Source organism: Macrobrachium rosenbergii, chromosome 52 (assembly GCF_040412425.1).
Source record: "Macrobrachium rosenbergii isolate ZJJX-2024 chromosome 52, ASM4041242v1, whole genome shotgun sequence".
Classification (NCBI taxonomy): domain Eukaryota; kingdom Metazoa; phylum Arthropoda; class Malacostraca; order Decapoda; family Palaemonidae; genus Macrobrachium; species Macrobrachium rosenbergii.
Genome location: NC_089792.1, coordinates 35,762,874 through 35,781,178, shown reverse-complemented (window position 1 = coordinate 35,781,178; position 18,305 = coordinate 35,762,874). Strand labels below are relative to the sequence as shown.

General features: G+C 45.1%; 1 protein-coding gene across 2 annotated transcripts in view; it reads right to left on the bottom strand.

Moving 5' to 3' along the window:
* Nucleotides 1-18,305, bottom strand: part of LOC136833807 (serine/threonine-protein kinase SIK3-like) — a 575,016-nt gene that overhangs the window by 511,007 nt on the left and 45,704 nt on the right. For both annotated transcript variants that reach the window (XM_067096082.1, XM_067096081.1), the window contains exon 2: nt 11,346-11,526. In XM_067096082.1, the coding sequence (XP_066952183.1) occupies nt 11,346-11,526 (181 nt within the window). The remainder of the gene's footprint in view (nt 1-11,345; nt 11,527-18,305) is intronic.

Here is an 18,305-nt window from a genome sequence, read left to right as displayed (position 1 = left end):
TAACCCTCCAGGTCATCAGAAACAAATTGGTGAGAACAAACCAGTTGTCCAAAAATGAGAGAACTACCAAACAGATGAATCCATCCTGCTAAAAACTCCAACACACAGAACACTCTTCTTTGACTGAAGATGTACCAAGATGTGGAGGTACGTGTCCTACATGCTGACAGCAAACATTCTTTGCCCTTCCAAAAGGCCATCAGGACCAAACTGAATGACTCATTGAAAAGGGAGAAATATGAATAAACTTGCTGAGACTGGGAATGCCCATGGCTCGATGGCCTCGTTCCCTAACAACTGTCCAATCTACCCCTCCCAACTCTGAACTTCTCAGTATGAAGAGTGTGGAGAGAAGGATATCAGGAAGTTCAGAGGGGTAAAAATATAACAAAATATAACAAAAGGTACAAAGTATCCTTCCCAGACAACCATCACTACCATAGGTTCTTCTTGACACTTTGCCAGACACTTCTGAAACTCTGCATACGGTCTTCTGAGGATCCACACAGCCTACTTGAACTGCAACTGGCAGTTCAAAACATCAGTTATGGTTAAATGTTTCATTTTTCCACTTAGAATGTGAGCCAGATCACTACTGAAGCAGAACTCAAGAGTGGTTTGGGAAATTCTACATGGAACTTAACCCTTTCCTATCTGTATTAGTTAGGTTAAGAAAAAGGGGATATCATAATCACAAAATCTGACAAAGATGGAAAAATAGTTCTCTTAGATAAGGAGACATGCATCATTAAAGTTCAAGAACTTCTAAACGATGCGATGACCTATGATAAATTAACGAAAGATCCCACAACAAATATAGCTGCCCAATTTAACAAATCAGTCAGAACCATAGGGGGCAATAAGAACATAGAATTACTAGAGACATTCAAGATAATCAACCCCTCTCTCCCCCATTTTTACGGCCTCCCGAAAACACACAAAGATGGGATTCCTTTACACCCCATAATACTGTATCTAGCAGGGGCTCTTTCATGAGTAAATTATCAAAATGGCTTGCAAACTTGTTATCACCCTTTCAAGGAACGTTCTCATCCTCCCTCTTTCTCTCTCTCTCTCTTCTCCGGGTAATGTAAGATGTACTTGAAATTATATTACTATATACCTGTACTGTAAAGTGTTTTTGGATGATAGAACATACTGTATAGTATCAGAAATATTTGCTAATTATTTTAATTTTAATTTCGTCTGCTTTTACTGAAATGCAAACACTTGTAATTATGCATGGAAAATATGAAAACATGAATGACAAAATAACATCACGTTTATCCATAAAACTATACTGTACAAAACAAATAAACATACATGCATAAAAAATCAACCTTTCTATATCTCAGAGAGAGAGAGAGAGAGAGAGAGAGAGAGAGAGAGAGAGAGAGAGAGAGAGAGAGAGAGAGAGAGAGAGAGAGAGAGAGAGAGAGAGAGAAAACTTTAGTGTTAATATATCGGATCACAGCAACTTGCTCGGGACGAGAATTCACAATGGCTGGGAGGAGAGTAAGAATGCTGAGTGTTGCCTACATATGAAATTCAGACTTTAAATATTTTTACGGTGATTAGAGATGAAACATCAAGTGATAAAGTCACAATTTTTGAAAGTATATTGTATTTTTCCTAACTATACAAACCTAAGGTCCTTCACATTAGGAATTAGGAATTACTTTCAGGAGTAGGCTGAAAAAGGCAGTTAAACTCTTGAGCAAGGTGGTTAGGCAGTAACTACTGCCAGGTAGGCAGGAATACCCGCCTGCCCGCATGTAAACATTCCAGTTTGCCTTTTGGTCCAGGTTCAGATTGAGGGGTGGCATGAGGTGGGCATAGTATGTAATGTAAAGGACCTTAGGTTTGTATAGTTAGGAAAAATACAATTTACTTTCAAAAATTGTGATTTGTTCCAACATGATATACAAACTGTCAGTCCTTTACATTAGGAAGACTCACTGGTTGGAGGGAGGAATCTGAGTGAGTCTCCTGAACTGACTGGAGTTCTGCACACCTGAGTTATTTCTCCTGGTCAAAAGAGCGAGGAGGAGTACTGTGCCTCTGACATATTGATTGGAGTGTAGGAACTGCAAGATCAAATGTCAGTGTCAGATACTGGACCCTTTCGCATGAGTGAGGAAACGTAACTCCTACGAAATAGGCTGGAAGGATCTAGAGTCAGAGGCAGTAAGGAAAAGCCGAGATAGGGTTCCCTTACTGTCAGTCTCTCCTTCCTCCCCTTGCTAGAGGAAGGAGCAGAATTGCCTCTATGATTCTCTAAGAAAAATAGAACGGATGCTCGATGTGTTGTCTTACCGCATCAGTGCCAGTTCCAGCAGCTATTGGTTCGAGTCCTATTCTCATCCCTAAGGAGGAGAAGTTGGAAGACGGGGGAGGAGGAGGAAGAGAGGCCAGTCACTCTCGGAACCCTTCTCACTTCCAGAACCAACACCTTAGGCGAGATGCTACTCGTCCTCTTGAAGGAGCCGGGTAAGACACAACTTGTTGAGCAGCCACCACAGAGCCAAGGAAAAGGGGGTTCCAAGGGCCTGTGGGCAAGACGGAAGGAAGAAGACAAGAGTGTGGTCTAAGAGACCACGTCTTGCTTCCAGACCAACAGAAACTTCTGGAATGCGAGGGATGGACCAAGCCATCGACTTCATGAGCTCTAGGGTGGAAGGAAGCAGTTGTATCGTCATCCGTCAGCTGCCAAGTACCTCCTTTGATCGCTTCACGAAGTCAGGAGGAAGATGTGTCCTTAGACACTTCTTCCTTGGGAGAGACAGTACTAGCAAAAACGTTGACGACATCCAGGTTAGGAATGTCGAGCCTTTCAGAAAGTACCACAGCTCCTAATAGGACAAAGTAACTGAATGATCTGGATCATCGACACAAAGTCCAAGGAGGAAGGGAACAAGAAGGACTCGAACCAGACAGTAGATGCCAATGGATTTGGAGTCCATCTACGACATCCAAGAAGGAGTCGAGGTATGATCCCCATCCCTGTCCTTCCATCTTCTACACCAAGGCCAGGGTAAGATGAGAGAAGGTCCTAAGAGGGCATATCTCTATCCGACGACTCTCGTAAGGCACATGCAGAGCACGGACAGGAACCCTAAACAAGAGTCACATGCCACCCAGGGAACAGTTCCCTGGGACAGCACGACTGAAGAAGCTTCTCGTCCGTAGCTAACTCTCACCTGAGGAGACGAAGGCTACTTTAGATAGAAGACTAGGTCGCAAGGGCCTACGTTCTTCACAAATGAAAGGGAGAGAAGCAAGCCTCGGCGGAGAAGACGAGGAAGTCCAGACTTGACGACCGACTCTGACCCAAGAAAAAGTTCCGACGACGACACCACCAGCGAAGACAGATCCAGTCCCTGGGACAGTGTTGCAGACGACTTCAAGGGATATCCAGCTATATCCGTTGCTGCTCGGCGAGAAAGCCTGTGCTTGCAAGGAAAGCTGGAAAGTCTCCCAGTCCTGAACACACAGGGATGTACTGCCTCAAGAACCGCTTCTTGTGTAGCTGCTACAGGAGGTTGGGTCAAGTGGAATTCTTCTCGATGCCTCGGCAATCAGGTCAGATGAAGGCAAAGTCTTCAAGTATTTGGCTGTAACTCGGGGTGAGCAATGTTTGTGAACCCCTAGCGAAACGGACAAATACGGAGGGAAAAAAACGTCGATATCAAGTTTTCCCCCAAAAAGACAGCATGCCTCACCAGAGCGGCCCCTGGTCTGGTATGAAGGAGCGAGAAAAAAACTACCGACTTGTGTGCAGGGAGGCAACAGAAGGACGGTAGGAATTTCTCAGTCCAGCAGTCTCTGCATGAATCTTCGTGAAGAAAAGAGTAAGCAGCATGTTCTGTCCCGATCACTCAAACCCGAGGCCAGGCTTGCCTACCAATACATCCCCACCAGGAATGCATCTGGTTAACTAAGCTGTTGAGTGTGCAATAGAACAACACTCAAGTACCTGCAAATGTCAAGATGAAACAAGAGGAAAAAACGATTGCCTCTTTGTTTGTCGACAAATGCCACTACTGTGGTTTTGTTGTTCAACGGAACCAGTGAGTGCTGCAAAACCCATCCTGAATTCTCGGATGGCCAAAAAGCTGCCCTGAGCCCAGGACGTTGATGAGAAGGTACTAATCGTCTCGGTCACACAACTTCAAGACAAGGTCTTACCAGTGTGCGGCTATTCCTCAATCTGTGAATCTGTAAGTAGACACAAGATGTGAGGGGAATATGCAAGCATATTCGAAGGTTCCTTCAATCAAGCATTAGCCTAACTCTTTCCTCATACATCGAAGGGGAAAGAAGAACGGGGAAAAGGAAGCAGACTTCCATTCTCCACCATGGGGAAGCTTCTGCAAGATGACAGGGTACCACGCCAATTAGCTCTAGCCGGCTGGCATTTCCCGAATCGGGAGCATGGGAGAGGTGGTGGGATGAAAGTTCGATGGAAAGAATAGCCGAGACCTAAGGGAAATAGATACTTCTCCTGAAGGGATCCATTCCCAGGTCTCGGCAATGTCGCTGCCAGTTCCAGAGACTCGATAAGTATCATTTCGTCCAGGCATCAGCAGTTGCAATCTTCTTCTGAAGCCTAGGACTTCTTAGAAGAAAAGAGTTGAGGGGGCTGGCTTAAACTCAAGGTTGAGTTGAGATGACTAAGACCCAAAGTTCTTGGCCATTGTCCAAAGGACAAGTCAGTGCCCTGGATAATGAATTTTTTTGATTAAGAAAGGCAGAACCAAGTAAAGGTAAAGGTTGTTCCCAAGGGTCGAGCCAACTCGGGACTTATGAAACCGGAGATCCGAATTGGGACAAAGTCCTTCTTCTTAGCACCAGAATTGCCCAAAAAACTGCAGTCGGCAAGACCCTCCGAGGCAAGAAGAATTCATATTCTGTCGAGGCAGGGGTGGAAGCTTGGTGTCTCGACCCGAATTAACTCCTTTGAAGAAAAGAATTCATCAGGTCGAGAACGCTCTCGGAAGCCAGGATTGCGGCGGTCCCTGACACTCTCAGCCCCTCGGAAACTGCAAGGGTTGCGAGTGATGAAGGTTATTCATTGGGGGAGCCGCGGCCCTATCCCGGGGATCCTCACTGTTTCCGATGCGTGAAACTCCTGTACCTCTCCCCTTGGAGGGAGACCTTGACAAATCCCATGAAACCCTCCTCGGCTACCTGGTTATAATACTGAGAGAATCGGGGACCGATACCCAAAGCACGCCAGGCAGCCGAACTCCGAAAGAAAATTTCTCGTGGAGCTCTCTCTGTCCGTCTCGCGCCTCTCGGAACAACCGAGAGATAAAGAACAGGTGAGGAGAAAAGAGTATCCCCTACCTGTCCTGCCAGTATGATAAGCAGGAGAGGCGGACCGTGAGCAATAATCAACCGAAGGAGATTACTGCCACACGGGGGAGGAAGAGCACTTGTGCTGTGGCAAAGCGCTTTCCTGGGAAGAGCAAAAAAGTTCACTCGAACATAGCCGAGAACCCGAATCGGAAAAAACTGAGTAGGGCCGAGCCGAGCGATGCGGCAGACTGGGAGGCAGGCGGGTGAGCTGAGCTGAGCCGAGCCAGTCTGGCAAGCAGTCGAGTCGAGTTTTAACAAGCCAGCCTGTCAAGCCAGTCGAGCCGAGCCAGAAAAATCTTGAAGGGACCTGGGCAAAGCTGAGCCAATTGCGCGGACACAATCATAACTGGGCAGGCCAGACTCTTCTGCTGTGAACAATTGCTAGTTTCCTGAACTCTAAACTCCTTCGAGGCCGAGGCCCCTCGAGAAGAAGGTTCAAAGGGGAATTCTGTGTCTGCTATCTTGCATGCTCGAACCCTAAAGTTCAAGACAAGAAGAAAGCCTGCCCGAAAGCAATAAAAAGCAGCTGGCGGGCAGTATCGAGACACCTGGCGTCGCGGCACACCGACACCTGGGTGTCCCGGCAACCAGACACCTGGGTGTCTCGGCACTTTCTCTCGTCCTGTGCCTCTCGTAAGGATAGTGCTCGTGATTCATAGAATTCGAGCTACCCACGAGACTTCCGAAAATCGGGAGCGGCTGCTTTGTTTCCTAATAGATCGAAAGAGCCAAGCACAGAACCAGTCTTAGACGCAGACTTCCAAGACTGGCAACGAGGGCGTGGCCTCGAGAGGCCGCGCTCTCGCGGCCCCCAAAACGCAAGATCCCACAGGAGAATGCGAATTGGTCAACGAGAGAAACTTGTCTCCCGGAAGAGAGTCAGTCCCTTAGAAGTCCTGCAGGACTCCCAAAGTGAATCTCTTCCCTGCTTCTTCTGGTGTTCGAACCGAGAGGATCGAGACACCAGGTTGGGAACCTGACCGAGCACTGGCAAACACTGGGAGCGCTTGCGGTGCTGGCAGGAAGAGGAACCAAGACACCTGGGTGCCTCAGCCCTTTCTCTCGCACTGCTCCCGAACTGGGCCCAGGAAAATCTCTCCAGACCAGATCGGGATACTCGATATTCCATAGAATCTTGAGCACTCGGAGCGGCTAGTATGACTGAGCGCCTGAAAGCAGCCCCCATCTTAGAGGCGGAACCTCTAAGACTCAGGAACAGGATCGCAAACTGAGGTCTAGCGCCTGGCTTTCCAAACACAAAACCCATGGCTATGCCAATCGGTTTCCTAACCCGAAGGTCAGGAAGAGCCAACGAGAGACCCATTGCCTCCTTGGAAGAAGGCAGTCCCTAGACGTCCAAGGGCATCAAGGGGAAGAAGCAGCATTCCTTTCCTTCGGCCGATGGAGGTCTGTCCGATTCTCGGGACCCCCTTGGACCTCGGGAGAAGAAGGGAAGACGCAGCAGAAGACGAAATCGAAGATAAGATGAAGAAGATGGCAGCTACTTACACAGGACAGCTTCCTTCACCTCCACCCCGACGTCTTCTACAGGATGGTGGACACGAAACATCGTAACCTCCAGGGTATCCGGCAGGAACACAACGGACGCAGCAAGGACACCACCACCAGGAGAAGCATGATCAGGACAGCCGATGCAGGAGCTACGGCAGCAATTCGGAAGGCAGGAGCTACTGCAATGGCCAGGAACATCACCTCAACAGGACGACTTCCTACATCTTCACGCCGACATCTTCTACAGGATGGTGGACATCGTAACCTCTGGGACAGCTAGCAGGAATGCACGGAAGCGGCCCTGGGCACGACCACCAGAAGCGGCAGGAATGATCAGGACAGCCGATGCAGGAGCTACGGCAAAGGTTCGGAGAGCAGGAGCTATGCAACGGCCAGGAACGTCACTTCCACAAGGCCACTTCCTTCCCTTTCACGCCAACATCATCTACAGGATGGCAGACATCGTAACCTCCAGGGCAGCTGGCAGGAACACAACGGAAGCGGCCCGGGCACGATCACTGGGGAGAAGAAGCGGCACGATCAGGACATCCGATGCAGGAGAACACGTTAGCGGTTCGGAAGGCAGGAGCTACTGCAACGGACAGAATGTCATTTGAAAGTCACCAGCAGCGACAGGAGCGATCAGGGCGGCTGCGGCAGGAGACCAGGAGAGCAGCCCACAGACTGTCGTCGAGCTGACAAGAGCATAACACAGGGAACAGCAGGAGCAGATGGACCACAGATACGCAAGAAGCATTGCAACAGCATACATGAAAACCAGCAATGACAGCGATCGATCTACATCGGCGGGAACAGAGTCAGAGCGATCCCGATGTGGAAATATGTCATCTAATCAGGTATTATGGTCGATCCCGAAGCAACACTGAATGAATGTCGGGACTGCTTCATGCAAGATATTCTTGATATATCCAGCCAACTACTGCTGTGTGCGATGCTCACTGTCAACCTGAAAGAAAAACAAAGATGATTAGTAGAGGAGGCTCCTCCTGCTACAAGGGGAACAGCCCACGCAGCGGGAGGAGGTACTCTAGACGAGGTCGCTCGATCTCGCTCACCCCCCCTCTGGTCTTCGCCCGATGAGCGAGTGAAGAGGACAAAGGAGAGAGAAGGAAGAACCTACGGGAAGAGAAAAAGGACGGAGGGGAGGTCGTGGAAGCGGAACTTATCGACGACGGCCGTAACCTCCCACTCAGCCCACAAATCTCTAAGTGCAGGCGCGAGCAACACTCAGCATAAGTAGGATGAAATTAGTGATGCCCTTACACACGGAGGGCGGAAGCCCAAGAAGGGAACTAACTCTTACGTCCCGATGGATGTAGGGGAGTGAAGATATTCGTCCCCAAACTATATCTCCAAAAGTACAGGGCGCCTTCAGTATTTACGTAAAGGGCTGCTGGAGAAGCATTACCACTTGGTTACGCTTCTCCAGTTATGCCCTTGGCCGTCAAACCCAAGACACAGGCAGGGGAAACGACGGCTTACGCAAGAAAGGTATCACAAATCGTGGGTTTGTATTAACAAATATCAAACACACGTATATATAAATAAAAATACAGAAAGATCCCACCGGGATAATAAGAGCTTAACGACAGTCAGGCAGAGAGAACGAAAACACGTCAGCAACGCATGACGGCCGAAAGCAAACTGGAATGTTTACATCTGGGCAGGCGGGTATCCCCGCCTACCTGGAGGTAGTTACTGCCTAACCACCTTGCTCAAGAGTTTAACGGCCGTTTCCAGCCTACACCTGAAAGTAATCCCCCAATGTAAAGGACCGAGGGTTTGTATATTGTGTCGGAACAAACAGGGTTTTCGCCTGTCTGGAAGCTCCTCCTACCGGAGAAGACTGTACTAAGGAAGGAAAAGGCGGGAGGCATAGGAATAGCAGACGCATAAAAAAGTTACCTGAGAGGAGGAAAATCAAAATCGACGGAAGAGGGAAAACGGAAGATGCGGAAGCCGCAGGAAAGACCAGAGCAGAAGAAGAAAGGGCCGAAGAGGAGACTGAAAAGGGAGTAACAGAGAATATGGGAGCAGGAGATGAAGCGACAAATAACGAAGAAGAAAACTTAGAACAAAAAAGGAACGAAAGTACACCGAATCTGGCCCCCCTCAATAATCCTGAAAACATATCGGACATGAATTCTGGACACTACTGTGTCACATACTCTTTAATGTTAGAGAAAACATAGCGAAAAAAATATAACCTCTCGCCATAGGTCTATACCTGTCGAAAAACCCCGCCATCCGTCTTATAACCCACCACAGCCAATTGCAGGTCCCGCAAATTACTTTAGAAGCCAAAAGGATGCACCATAATCCGCCTTACTAGAAGGAGGAGTAGAAAATACAGGGAAGGGGGAACCTACAGTAGGAGATTTAGAAAACAGTAGGAAGTGAGTTAGAAGCGAAAGCAGAAGGATTCTGCCCCACCGTAACTGAAACATTGACTTGAGACTGAGCCAGATCAAAAGAAGAGATGGAGAAACTCTTGTCAGAGCACAAAAAACCACTTGAACCCGAAACCAGAACCCGTTCAGGACTGTTAAAACCTTCTCTCACTACCAAACACAAACCTATCCTCTTTTATCACACCTAGATCTTGATCCTAACATTACCAACATTAAATTTATCAATATTACAAGGGGGTTGGAAGGGGGGGGAATCCTTCACTGCCTGCTCCGTGCCGAGGGGGCCGGCAGACCCTACCCACTCAGAGGCTTGCGGTTCTGCCATTACCCTCAGCACCCGTTAGGGCTGGTTCTGGAACAGGCAGGGGAGCTGAAAAGGAAGAAGAATTAGACATCCTAATACTACTATTATCCCTATCTGAGAAATGTTGAAGAAGACTAGCTATTGAATTTTCCTTACTAATTGCAATCCTATCCTCTATCTGTCTGACTACCACTGAACTTGCTAAATCCATCAACTGATCTGTAGCAGAAGTCTGAGGCACTTGAGGCAACGAGAATCTGACCGACGTCTATTTTAGTTACTAGCCAAAGATTTGCGATGACGAATGTAATCATCCATCTCTTGTGCCTTCCAATGGGAACATTCATCGCAATGAGCCTGGACATCACATTTAACCTTCCTACATACCTGACGGAATGTCTATAGTGTCTCAAGGTACTCATCCGTCTTTGCAGGAAGAAGAAGTGATGAGCGCCAGAGTCCACCGTCGTAGGCAGTCAAGGCCGACGTCGAAGCCGATGGCACGGTAGTAGAAGGTGAAAAGTCCATGACGCACAATTGAGACCGGGAACCAGCGAGTCCAAATCCAAAAGACGTTCCACGTCGAAGATATCCAGAAAATCCAGGAGAAAAACCGTTATATCCAATCCAGGTCTTCACCACAAGTCCAAAATACAAAGAGAAGTTGGGCAATAGGATTAAAACCTCGCACTGCAGAAGGAAACAACCTTCCAGCAGCGCGAACAAAAAGCAATTGACGAAAATGGGGCGTGTCGGCGCACACCTGTGTCAGCGATGCCAACCGTTTGTTATGGTAGCTCAAGTGACAAGATTTTACCTGCAGCGTTGGTAACGCTGGCTGTTAAAATTCCCACTATAGTGGGATGGGTAGTTGAGAGTTGTTCGGGCTAGTGGGATTAAGGGCTAATTCAGGTGTTCAGGGAGTGTATTGCAATATTTCAGTTTAAGGGGTACAAGGCATCTGGCAGTTATAAGCCAGTTATAAGCATATTTAGGGGGATTTTGCATTTCTGCAGTAGGTTCTGGAACCTATCCCCACATAAAAATTGGGGAGCACTGTACAGAATTTAGACCAAAAGCCAAGCACTGGGACCTATGAGGTTCTTCAGCACTGAAAGGGAAACTGACAGTAAGAAGGCTTGAAAGGTGTAACAGGAGGAAAACCTCACAGTTGCACTATGAAACAATTATTAAGAGAGGGTGGAAAGTCTGATGGAAGAGAGAATGTGAACGGAGGTGCAGAAAAAGGAATGAAAGAGGTTCCAGCTGGAGGCCGAATGGACACTGGAAAGAACCTAAGTAATGCCTACAGGATAGATGCATTGGGAAATCCTACAGGATAATATTGGGAAATCACCACTTTGAGTTTTTTAAGCAAGAACTCCCATGGACATAAAACTCTCTCTGAATATTTAAAAGAGCACTGGGGTTTAGTATAAGGCAAAGGTTTGTAATTTATATGAACACACTTGGTAGGTATTTCTATCATCAATGAAAAAGAATTTTGCAAAAAGAGGAAAGTGTGAAAATATGCAAATCATTCTACATCACGAACAGTTCATTATATAATTCTAAACCTGAAGGAAAAATAACCAACACTTTGAGAATGTAAGAAGAAGACTACCATTCAGTCCATGGAAAGCTGTTCACCAGAAAAAGAGAGAGATAATACTGTACTGTACACCATTCAAACAGTCAAAGCAGGAACATATTAAAATCAAAACCTTTTTCCTTACCAAATAATTCACCCCCACTGGCATACTCTGTAACAAGGTGAATATGTTTCTCGGTTTCCATCACTTGGTATAGGCGAATAACATGAGGGTGTCTTAACTTTTTTAAAATCTCTATTTCACGTAGGATTTTTCTTAAGTTCTCTGAGTCAACTTTGTTCTTGTCAATGATTTTTATGGCAACCTGAAAAAGATATCAAATTAAAAATCACTGTACCATCTCATAAAGTATATTAAGTACAGTTTTAACACCTATTTTGTGTAACCTAAAAAAACAAAATGGAAACTGTTATAACAGTGAGTATATTAAATAATCATTTACTGGTATAATCAGAGTAATTGCCTAACTTGGAGAACCATCACTGGAGAAAAACAAAAGGACGCAATTACAGGTTTACCTGATTAACATATAGTAAAAAGTGAGCAAGCGTAATATGTACCTGATAAGAGACTGGTAAAACCTGTTGGTGTTCATGCTCATGTCTACATCACTGAGATGAGGCCCTAGCTCATAGAACCATAAGACTACTCTTTGCTTATGGGAGACTACAGTGTATTATAGCATAAACTTTTTGTTAGCAAACTTTGTGTGCAGACTGGTGTTATGTGATAATTTTAATCAAGTTTTACTGGTAATGGACAAAACTGCATCAATTGTGCAATGTTTCAGTGAATGATTGATGAAAATTTCATGCACTTTAGAGCAGAATGCTGAACTAGAGGCCTGTAAAAACTGATAACAGCCATCTAAAGAAATTAACCCTTAAACGCCGACTGGACGTATCGTAAGTCGACTAAAATTGTCTGTCGGTGACGAAAGTGGACGACAAACGTTGACTACAAAAAAATTTCAACCTTTGGTCAATTTTGATTCTAAACCAAAATGATCGAAAAACACAATTGTAAGCTAAAACTCTTACATTCTAGTAATATTCAATCATTTACCTTCATTTTGCAACAAATTGGAAGTCTCTAGCACAATATTTCGATTTATGGTGAATTTTTGAAAAAACTTTTTCCTTACGTCCACGCAGTAACTCGGCCAAAAATTTCAGAAATTCTTTCATCATTTAGTCGTAATGTATGCACCGTTTTATATTAGCCGTTACATAAAGTTTTATATATGAAAATGTGTGCAATTTCATGTAAAAATAAAAAAAAAACAACCCATGGTTGTTGCTTTTATCAGTTTTGAAATATTTTCATATAAATCACGTGAAGTGCCAAAATTTCAACCTTTGGTCAACTCTGACTCGACCGAAATGGTCGAAAAACACAATTATAAGCTAAAACTCTTACATTCTAGTAATATTCAATCATGTACCGTCATTTTGCAACAAATTGGAAGCCTCTAGCACAATATTTCGATTTATGGTGAATTTTTGAAAAAACTTTTCCCTTACGTCTGCGCGCGGTAACTCGGCCAAACACCTAAAAAATTCTTTCGTCACTTTGTCGTAATGTTTGCACCGTTTTATATTAGTCGTTACATAAAGTTTTATGTATGAAAATGTGCGCAATTTCATATAGAATACAACAGAAAATAACTCATGGTTGTAGCTTTTATCAGTTTTGAAATATTTTCATATAAATCACGATAAATGCCAAAATTTCAACCTTCGGTCAACTTTGACTCAACCGAAATGGTTGAAAAATGCAATTGTAAGCTAAAACTCTTACATTCTAGTAATATTCAAACATGTACCTTCATTTTGCAACAAACTGAAAGTCTCTAGCACAATATTTTGATTTATGGTGAATTAAAAAAAAAAAAATTTTTTCCTTACATCTGGGCGCGGTAACTCGGCCGAACATCTCAGAAATTCTTTTGTCACTTTGTCGTAATGTTTGCACCGTTTTATATTAGCCGTTACATAAAGTTTTATATATGAAAATTTGCGCAATTTCATGTTGAATACAACAAAAAATAACTCATGGTTGTAGCTTTTATCATTTTTGAAATATTTTCATACAAAATCACGATAAGCACCAAAATTTCAACCTTCGGTCATTTTTAACTCGACCGAAATGGTCGAAAAACCCAATTGTAAGCTAAAACTCTTACATTTTAGTAATATTCAATCATTTACCTTCATTTTGCAACAAATTGGAAGTCTCTAGCACAATATTTCAATTTATGGTGAATTTTTGAAAAAAACTTTTTCCTTACGTCCGTGCTGTACCTCTGCCAAAAATTTCAGAAATTCTTTCATCATTTTGTCGTAATGTTTTGGTTTTATATTACATGTTACAAAAGGTTTTATGTAAATGTGCACAATTTTGTATAAAATACAACAAAAACAACCCATGGTTGCAGCTTTTATAGTTTAAATATTTTCATATAAATAAAATTTTTTGGTCAACTTTGACTCAAATTTCAAATGGTCGAAAAATGCAATTGTAAGCTAATTTCTTACATTCTAGTAATATTCAATCATATACCATTTTGCAACAAAAGTCTCTAGCACAAATTTCGATTTATGGTTGTATTTTTTAAAAGTTTTGAAATATTTTCATATAAATCACGATAAATAGAAAAATTCTTTTACAAGTCACTTTGTCGTAATGTTCAACTTTTTTAGTCGTTACATAAAGTTTTATGTATGAAAATGTGTGCAATTTCAAAATACAACAGAAAATAACTCAAAGTTGAAAGCTTTTATCATTTTTTTAAATATTTTCATATAAATCGATAAATAGAAAAATTCACTTTAACAACCTAGTAATATTCAATAGTAATATTCAATCAATTACCGTCATTTTGCAACAAACGGGAAGTCTCTAGCACAACATTTCGATTTATGGTGTACAATACAAAGAAAAAAAAAATAACTCGTTAGCTTTAATCGTTTTGCTCACAGCGCGATTTGTATACAATTATGAAATTTTTTTTTTGCGGTCATATATTTCAATATTTATATATGATAATGATATTTTTTCATTTCTGATGGTTGCATACTAAACTTCAGGCAATGACAAAAAGGAGCCAAAAATGAAATCTTAAAAAAAAAAATAAGCGTGCTGTGATTTTTGAAAAAATGATATTTTAATGATAAAATAAAGTTTGTTCATACTTACCTGGCAGATATATATATAGCAGTATTCTCCGAACCCGACAGAATTTCAAAAACTCGCGGCACACGCAGTGTGGCCAGGTGGTTAGTACCCATTCCCGCCGCTGGGAGGCGGGTATCGGGAACCATTCCCATTTTCTATTCAGATTTTCTAGTGCCACTGTCTCCTGAGGGGAGGTGGGTGGGCACTATGATTATATATATCTGCCAGGTAAGTATGAACAAACTTTATTTTATCATTAAAATATCATTTTGTTCATGAGACTTACCTGTCAGATATATATATATATAGCTGAATCCCACCATTGGAGGTGGGAAGAGACAGAATAGGATTTAGGAAACAAATAAATGTAGGCGATTGACATCTTGGTTCCTTACCTGTTAGCATAGCTGACTTCGAGGTTACTGTCACCCAAGCCTGCTTCTGCTTTACTAGAGTCTCCAGCAAGGTAGTGACCTATATAGCTGGTGAGTTCTAGATGATCTGTCCTAGGGGGCGTGACCACAATGGGACTAGATCATACGACCATACTGAGAGGGCAAAAGGAGCAACGACCAACCACCTGACCGAGCCTATCTAAGTCATTGAACCTAACATAGGCTAACGACTGGGACGTCCACCTTCAGTGGCCACCCAACAACCAAAAACACAAAAGCAAGATTAAAAATACTTCCTAACCTCTAAAGGATAGGATGAGTATTGCTCTCTTCCCCCAACATTGTGTCTGCGGAAACGTATGGTCCTAGCGAAGAGCAGTCTTCAAAAGTCGTCTTCACATCCCGCAAGTAATGTGAAGCGAACACTGAATTACTTCGCCAGAAGGTGGTACCCAGAAGATCGTTAAGGGACATGTTCTTCTGGAAAGCCACCGAAGTCGCAATGGCTCACACTTCATGAGCCTTGACTTTCAGAAGTCTCATGTCGCTGTCTTGGCAGGTAGAATGAGACTCTCGGATTGTGCTTCTTAAAAAGAATGCTAAAGCATTCTTGGACATTGGTAAGTCAGGTCTTCTAACCGAACACCACAGATTGTCCGACGGGCCTCGACTTTCTTTCGTCCTGGCTAAGTAGAATTTGAGAGCCCTGACAGGGCACAGGACTCTCTCTGACTCTTGCCCAAGAATCCCTGTCAAACCCTTGATCTCAAAAGTCTTGGGCCAAGGGTTTGAAGGATTTTCATTCTTGGCGAGGAACATAGGACTTAGGGAGCATACGGCATTGAGCCCTCTAAAGCCAATGTGTTTGATGGCTTGAGCTTCACTAACTCTCTTCGCCGTCGCCAGAGCAGTTAGGAAAATAGCCTTCCTTGTCACGTTCTTGAGGGATGCCGAAGACAGAGGCTCAAAAGTATTTGACATTAGAAACTTCAGGACTACATCCAGGTTCCAGGGAGGCGTCCTGGGTTGAGGAACCTTGACAGTCTCAAAGGATCTCAAGAGATCGTGAAGATCCTTGTTGTCGGCTAAATCTAGGCCTCTATGTCTGAAGACTGCCGACAGCATACTTCTATAGCCTTTAACTGTCGAGACTGCTAGCTTTTCCTTCTCTCGGAGATGAAGCAGGAAGTCTGCTATTTGCGGCACAGAGGTCGTGGTCGAGGAAATCCCGTTGCTCCTGCACCATTTCCTGAAATTGGCCCACTTAGATTGATAGACCACATTTGATGAGGGTCTCCTGGCACTGGCGATAGCCTTTGCCACTGCTCTCGAAAACCCCTCGCTCTTGCCAACTTTGTGATAGTCTGAATGCAGTTAGATTCAGAGCGGGAGGTTTCTGTGGTATCTTTTTGAAATGGGGCTGCCTGAGTAGATCTACCCTCAGGGAAGCATCTTGGGAAGTCCACCAGGAAGGCCATGACCTCTGTGAACCAATCTGCTGCTGGCCAAAGGGGCTATTAAAGTCATCCTCGTTCCTTCTGGACGCTGAGAACTTCCTGATTACCTCTCCCAGAATCTTGAAGGGGGGGAAAGGCGTAGAGATCCAGACCTTTCCAGTCCCAGAGGAGGGCATCTACTGCTACTGCTCCTGGATCTAGAACAGGAGAGCAGTATAGAGGGAGCCTCTTTGTTCTGGACGTCGCAAAGAGGTCCACTAAGGGACGTCCCCATAACCTCCACAGCTCCTGACACACCTCCTTGTGAAGGGTCCACTCGGTTGGTAGAAGTTGACGCTGCCGACTGAGAAGGTCCGCGCGGATATTCTCCACGCCTGCAACGAACCTCGTAAGAATCGTGATCCCCCGTGCATGGGTCCAAAGCAGGATTTCCTTCGCCAGGGTGTACAGGGAACGGGAGCGAGTTCCTCCCTGTTTCTTGAGGTAAGCCAGGGCTGTGGTGTTGTCCGAATTTACTTGAACCACTCGGCCTGACACTCGGCTCGAAGAATTGAAGGGCCAGCAGGATCGCACCCTAATTCCTTGAGATTGATGTGCCAGGACACCTGTTCCCCTCTCCAGGTGCCTGACACTTCTTCCCCTCCTAGTGTTGCTCCCCATCCCTGCCTGGACGCGTCGGAAAACAACACTAGGTCGGGGCTCTGAAGGCGTAGAGAAACCCCTTCCACCAACCTCGAGGGGTCGAGCCACCACCTCAGGTGATTCTTGACAAGCAGGAGAGATCTTCAGGTCTCCTCCAGATCCTCCTTGTCCATCCAGTTTTCCGCCAGGAAAAACTGGAGCGGCCTGAGATGAAGTCTTCCCAGGGAAACAAACTTCTCCAGCGAGGAAATGGTCCCCAGCAAACTCATCCATTCCCTCACCAAGCATGTTTCCTTCCCTAGAAAGGACGAGACTTTTTCTAAGCAATGCTGCTGACGTTCCTGGTATGGAAAAGCTTGAAAAGCCACTGAATCCATCTGAATCCCCAGATAGACGATGGACTGCGTCGGGATCAGATGGGACTTTTCTTCATTCACTAGAAGTCCCAGGGACTTCGTCAATTCCAAAGTCAAATTCAGGTCCTCCAGACACTTTGACTGAGAAGAGGCTCGGATGAGCCAATCGTCCAGGTAAAGCGATACGCGAATACCCGCCAAGTGAAGCCATCTCGCCACATTTCTCATGATAACCGTGAAGATCATGGGAGCTGTGCTTAGTCCGAAGCAAAGAGCTCTGAATTGAAAGACTCGTCTCCCCAGTACAAACCTCAGGTACTTCCTTGACTGTGGATGTATGGGAACGTGAAAGTAAGCGTCCTGTAAGTCCAGAGATACCATCCAATCTCCTGGTCTTAACGCTCCGAGAACAGACTGGGGCGTTTCCATCTTGAACTTTTCCTTCACTATAAAGCGGTTCAGTCTGCTTACATCTAGGACTGGTCTCCATCCTCCCGACTGTTTGGAACTAAGAACAGTCGGTTGTAGAACCCGGGAGTCCAGCTCCAGGACTTGCTCCACGGCTCTTTTTCGAGCATTTGCTCCAAAAGGTCGAACAGGATCTGTTGCTTCTCTTGATGGTAGGAGGCGACAGATCCCTGGGCGACGTGCACAGGGTGGAAAGTGAGAAAGGGGATCTTGTATCCTTTCTCGAGAACTTCTAGGACCAGGTGTCCGCCCCCCTTTGCTCTCCAGGCTCCCGCAAAATGAAAGAAGCCTGGCTCCCACAGGTGTCTGGAGGCTCTGAAAGTCACTTTTTGCCCCTAGGTTTTGATGGGGCTGCGCCTCTGGAAAAAACCTCTTCCTCGTGGAGACGATCTAGAGGAAGAAGCTCCTCCACGAAAGGGCTTCTTCTTCTTGGAGGTCGGACCCGGCAGACGACGAAGAAGGGACTGGAGGCGTCTAGAAGAGTGGGCCAAGAGGTCTTGCGTGGCCTTCTCCTTAAGACTAGCGGAAAGGTCCTTGATTAAAGACTGGGGAAGAGATGGTTGGACAAAGGGGCGAACAATAATTCTG